This window comes from Mixophyes fleayi, chromosome 4 (assembly GCF_038048845.1).
Source record: "Mixophyes fleayi isolate aMixFle1 chromosome 4, aMixFle1.hap1, whole genome shotgun sequence".
Taxonomy (NCBI): domain Eukaryota; kingdom Metazoa; phylum Chordata; class Amphibia; order Anura; family Limnodynastidae; genus Mixophyes; species Mixophyes fleayi.
This window is the reverse complement of record NC_134405.1, coordinates 10,845,303-10,851,388: the sequence shown is the minus strand read 5'-3', so window position 1 is coordinate 10,851,388 and position 6,086 is coordinate 10,845,303. Positions and strand designations below refer to the sequence as shown.

The window sequence follows — 6,086 nt, the reverse complement described above, 5'->3', positions numbered from 1 at the left end:
GCGAGTGTGATAGGTCAGAAGGAACCATCCACAGCAACCCTGATCTAAAGTCAAGAGATCAAGGGTACCAGTTCAGGTGTACCAGCAAGGGGTATACTAGCAGCGAGTGTTACCCAGAAGGTAGCGGTACTAAGTGCCGCTAAGGAGCCTAGTGGTGGCAGTAGCAATATCCTCTCCTACTGCGGTTATAGGGCGCCTTTGGGATAAAGAAAATGGGAATGAGGCAAGGCAAGCTCAGCCGGTCCCCAGCAACACAACAGACAGGGTGACATAGGAGGTCTATCCTGTCACAAACACCCTCAGCCCCTGACTGATTATTTACCTGCATGATCATTTCAACATGGTTGATAGTGTTTTGAAATCCCAGAATCTATTGATTTTTAAGCATTATTCCAGATAGGTAAGGGAATAATGCTTAAAAAACAATAACATCCTCAATGGGTTCTGGGATTTCAAAACACTATCAACCACGTTGAAATGATCATGCAGGTAAAATAATCAGCCCCTTTATAGGCGTGTACTCTCTGTTTCTCGGGTAATTGACACTGGCTCCTTTGGGGTGTAGGGACTAATGGTCCATCTGGTTTTCACCAGAGGATCTTGCGAGGAAATTTGGACCACATGTTGTGGCCTTGAAACCAGTCTAAACTAATGGCTAACAAAAGCACCAAATAACAACTGAAAAACAACCAAAGACAACTCAAAGGTCAGGGGTTGGCAGCAGTAAAGTGAATACACAAAGGACAGAACATCATAATCATCATAAACCTTTGTTTATATAACGCCAGCAAATTCTGTAGCGATTTACAATTGGGAACAAACATTAATAAAATAATACTGGGTGATACATACATACAGAGAGGTAAGAGGGCCCTGCTTGCAAGCTTACAATCTATGGGACAACGGGAGATTAAAACACAAGGGCACATGCTGCATCATATTGCACAATGGATCAGCAGCTAGAATAGTTAGGTAAAAAATATTGAGTGGGCTGTGTGATCAGTCACAGGGTAATGTTGGTCAGAGGGTTGTTGTCTTGTGTTAGCTGTGTAGAGGGTGGTAAAAGGGTAACCTAGGGAGATTAAGATGCTGGTTGAGGAATATCATAAGCTTGTCTGAAGAGGTGGGTTTTCAGAGAGCGCTTGAAGGTTTGAAGACTAGAGGAGAGTCTTACTGTGCGAGGGAGGGAATTCTGAAAAAGTCCTGCAACAGGGATTGTGAGGATGTGATGAGAGTTGAAGAGAGAGAGCAGATCTTGTGCATAATGGAGGTGTCGGGTCGGGAGATATTTTGAGACAAGTGAGGAGAAGTATGTTGATGAAATTTTGTTGACGGCCTTGTATGTTAGTAGAAGAGTTTTATATTGGATTCATTGAAAAACAGGCAACCAATGTAGAGACTGACAGAGTGGCTCAGCAGAGGAAGATCGGTTTGCAAGGAAAATCAATCTAGCTGCTGCATGCAAAATAGATTGTAAGGGTTTAAGTCTGATTTTTGGAAGACCAGTAAGGAGGGAATTGCAATAGTCGATGCGGGAGATGATGAGTGCATGAATTAAGGTTTTTGCAGTGCCTTGTGGGAGATATGTGCGTATTCTGGAAATGTTCTTAGATGTATGTAACATGATATAGAAATAGGGTCAATGTGGGGAACAAAGGATAGTTGTGAGTCAAGGATTACACCTAGGCAGTGAGCTTGTGTGGTGTAATTTATGGTCATGTTATCAACAGAAATAGAAATGTCAGGCAGGAAACTTCTGTTTTGTGGGGAACATTATTAATTCAGTTTTTCAAAGATTGAGTTTGATTTGTCGAGATGTCATCCAAGATGAAATGGATAGATAAATTTGTGTATCATAGAGATGATACTGAAATCCAAAGTAGCTTATTAGATTTCCAAGAGAAGTGTTGGAGATAGAGAATAGCAGAGGACCTAGGACTGAGTCTTGTGGTACAACTGATAAAGGAAGCAGAGCATAGGTGGATCCAGAGAAATGAACACTGAAAGAATGATTAGATAGGTACGATGAGAACCAGGATAGGACAGTGCCTTCACGACCTAGGAATTGTAGTGTTTGTATGAGGAGAGAATGGTCAACAGTGTCACATGCAGCAGAGAGATCCAGGAGAATTTAAAGAGAGTAATGGCCTTCAGTTTTTGCAGTGATTAAATCATTGACAACCTTGGTCATCGCAGCAGAGTGTTGAGAGTGAAAACCAGACTGAAGAGAATCCAGTAGGTTGTTTGCTGTAAGAAAGTGTGTGAGGGGAGTGTATGTAATTCTCTTGAGAAGCTTGGAGAGTCATACGAGCTGAAAGATGGGGCAGTAATTTGATAGAGTTTGGGTCAGAATTTTGTCTTTTCAAAATAGGAGTAATCACTGCATGCTTGAATAGTGATGGAAAAATACCAGTAGAGAGAGAAAGAGATTACAGATTTTAGTTAGAAGTGGAATGAGCACAGGAGACAGGGACCTACCAATTTATGAGGGTATGGAATCCAGAGGATAAGAGATAGAGTAGGAAGATGAGAAGAGAGTAGAAACTTCCTCTACATTTGTTGGATCAAATGAAGAGTGAGTGTCAGAGGGTTCTACAAAGGAATTGCGCTGATAGCTTGACGAGGGAGATGATGCCATTTCCAGTCTGATCTAATCTTTTTAGTCCTTGAAATAGGAAGCAAGATTCTGTGCACTGATGGTAGTCAGAGGGTTTGGGGTGGAAGGATTTAGAAGAGATTTAAATGTGTTAAAAAGACGTGTGGGGTTAGAAGCCTGAGCATAAATGCGAGATTGGAAGTATGTCCGTTTTGCAGTGTCCATAGCATTTCCATTGAACTGGTAGATATCAGTGTATGTGATGAAATCATTAGAGGTACAAGATTTATGCCAGTGACGTTCTGATTTATGAGAAAGTTTTTGTAGAGCTTGTGTTAGCTTAGTGTGCCACGGTTGGCAACAAAGTCTAAGAAGAGTATGTAGAGCTGCTGGAGCCACTTGATTAAGGGCAGTTGCTAGGGTTTTGTGAAAATGAGGTACTGCCGTATCAGGGGAGAAAAATGCAGAAATTTGAGGAGAGAAGTGTTCAAGAGAAAATCAATAGAGTTAATATTTCTGCGGGTTTGAACAGATAGCAAGCGAGGGTTCAAGACAGGAAGTGTAGCCGAAGTCAGGATCCATGGAACAGCAGTCTAATATATATGCACTTTTGCACAGCAAGTAACCCATTAGATAAATGAGGTTTAAGAAAACCAAACCATAACAACCTTCCGGCTATTGGTTATAATAAACCGGAAACTTGTAAATGTTGATTCCATATGAGTAAACAAAATTATATTGTTTTAATCACTGAAGAAAAATTTAAAGGTTTAGCTGTGTAAACTAAATCGTAGGACTGGCATTGGAAAATCAATCCAATGAACAGGAATAGAAGCATAAACCCACCAAAAGAACAAAACAAGAAAATAGATAATTCAATTAAATATGGAAACAATAATTCTCTGAATCCTGTCACAGTTCATATTTCTTCTAGGACTTTACCTAACCGAGAGTTTCCTGTTGTTTCCAGCGATTCTTTCATCTTGTCGTAATACTGTGTTTAACGACTTTTAAAACCTTTCAATTGAATAAATTGAAACTTAGCACTTCTATAAGGATCCTGAATCCGATATAATTCCATCTATACAGTTATATCTTAAAAGTGAACTAAATTCACCTGGATCAGTTCCTAGCATTGATACTTTTACTAGACTGAGGAATCTGGACAAACCAGTATTATCAAGTTTTCTCAAAAGGGGGGAATGGACTATACTTAAATAATCGAAATATTACAAAAGAATAATTATCTCAAAACAATTTATTAGTTCTTTGATGAAAAAAACATGGCCATATTCAGAGAAATGTATACAAATTGGCACTGATAGTACCATGTTATTAGTTCAAATTTATGTAAAATTTCTCTTTGTAGATGTTCAGTTCTGTCATGGGAAGTTTACAAGCATCAGTATATGCAAATTTCTTGTAGTGTATTGAGTGTAATTTTCCTTCTTTCCCTCATCATTGTATCAGCACCAGCATATTAGTTACTATTATATTTATTTTACATGGATCTCTCAGCATTGACATCATTGAAGGTCAGATTAAAGACTTCCATGCTATCAACATTAGTGAAAGTAAGTTTTTCCTTTGGAAAGATCGTTTGACTGTGTTGGGCCAAACCAGGCTCAAAATATTGTGTGGGAAAAACAACAAAGGCCGTTCTGATCAACATCTCATCAGGATCTATCAATTAAAGTGAAAAATCAATAAAAGCATTCTGTCATTGTGTGCGACAATCAGCCAACCACACCTCTTATCTTCTTAGTTTTGGTTGACAAAGGGCTTCTCTACACAAGAATTTTCTAAAATCAAAAGGAGCACAACTTGATAAAACCATGAGGAAATAGATCCATTGATCTCAATGCTATGCTACCCTTGCTGACCACAATGACACCAATGTAACACGTGGCTAAGACATTAAAGAAAGAAAATTATGTTTCTTCCAAGCCAATCAATATTTTTCTTTTGTCGTCTTCTGTTTGGAACACACTGTAAAAAAGATGTACGTGGACAAGCTGAATCTTTGGTCATTTACATTTTCAAACTGCATCCATAATGACCATTTTCACCTCTTGGTTCCTCAGACTGTATATGAGTGGATTTAACATTGGTATCACTACTGTGTAGAAGACAGAGACCACCTTGTCTCGTTTATTAAAGACACTGTCAGGAGAGCGTAAGTAAATGAAGAAAATGGTCCCATAGAAGATGAACACACACATGAGATGTGAAGAACACGTACTGAAGGCTTTCTGCCTGCCCCCAGCAGATTTCATACATAAAATGGAAGAAACAATTAGAGAGTATGAGATCAGGATTGTCAACATAGACCCAATACCACATGAACATGTGAAGAATACAGCTATCATGTCACATGGGAGAGTCCTAGAGCAGGACAATCTGAGCAACGGAAGAAGGTCACAATAGAAGTGCTCAATAAGGTTTGAACCACAAAATTGTAGATTGAAAACACAGCTGGTCTGCACTGATGACTGCAAGAAGCCAATACATGAGGCAAGGAGAACCAGACACAGACATTTTTTCTTGGTCATTACTAAAACATAATGGAGAGGATGGCAGATAGCTATATATCGATCATATGACATGTTTGAGAGTAGGAGAGCCTCAGTGGCTCCCAGGAATTCAAAGGAGAAGAACTGAAGAGCACAACCATTGATGGAGATGGACTTTTTCTTGGACAAAAGGTCAAAAAGCATTTTAGGTGTTATCACTGAGGAGTAGCAGAGGTCCACCATGGAGAGAAAACTGAGGAAATAGTACATTGGAGTGTGCAGTCTCGAGGTCTTATGGACAACAGTGCTCATGCCAACATTGCCAACTATGGTCACCATATAAATAAGCAAGAAGAATACGAAGAGGAATGGGACCAGGTTTTCATTGTCTGTTAGTCCGGAAAACACAAAGACTCTCACTTGTGTCACATTTATCATGTCCACTGTTTCCTCTGCAGTGGTAAAAAAAACAAAAACTCATTAGTTCACAAGTCTAATACAAACCACAAAGCACATAATGTAAATAACGCCATAAAATACACAAGACAACCTGCAACTAGAAATTATGGGAAGGAAAATTAAAGGGGCAGCATTATTTTCCTTTTATATAAAGCCCTCTGATCTGGTTGTAGAGTGGTGTCAGATTTATATTAAGTGTTCAGATGCGGAGTTTACTGGCTAGCATACACAGTGTCATGGTTAATGGTAGTGAAAACTCCTCTAGCAAAATTGTCCAGTGTAAACCCAATGACTAAACCAGAAAGGTGTGTGAGTGCTCACTCACTTGCAGTGTGAGGTTGGAAAAAAGTCATCCAGGTTAACTACAAACTATTAATCAGCTGCTCTCTGTGCTAAATTACATTTGCTCTGTGCCATTTTATAACCACCCCACCTATCACCTACTGCAGTGGGCAGCACGGTGGCTTAGTGGTTAGCACTTCTGCCTCACAGCGCTGGGGTATTGAGTTCAATTCATG

General features: G+C 39.5%; 1 protein-coding gene across 1 annotated transcript; it reads right to left on the bottom strand.

Moving 5' to 3' along the window:
* Positions 1-4,635: 4,635 nt before the first annotated feature.
* Positions 4,636-5,547, bottom strand: LOC142150375 (olfactory receptor 5AP2-like). The gene has a single exon (XM_075205570.1). It carries the CDS (start codon positions 5,545-5,547, stop codon positions 4,636-4,638), a length of 912 nt encoding a protein of 303 aa, XP_075061671.1.
* Positions 5,548-6,086: the final 539 nt, after the last annotated feature.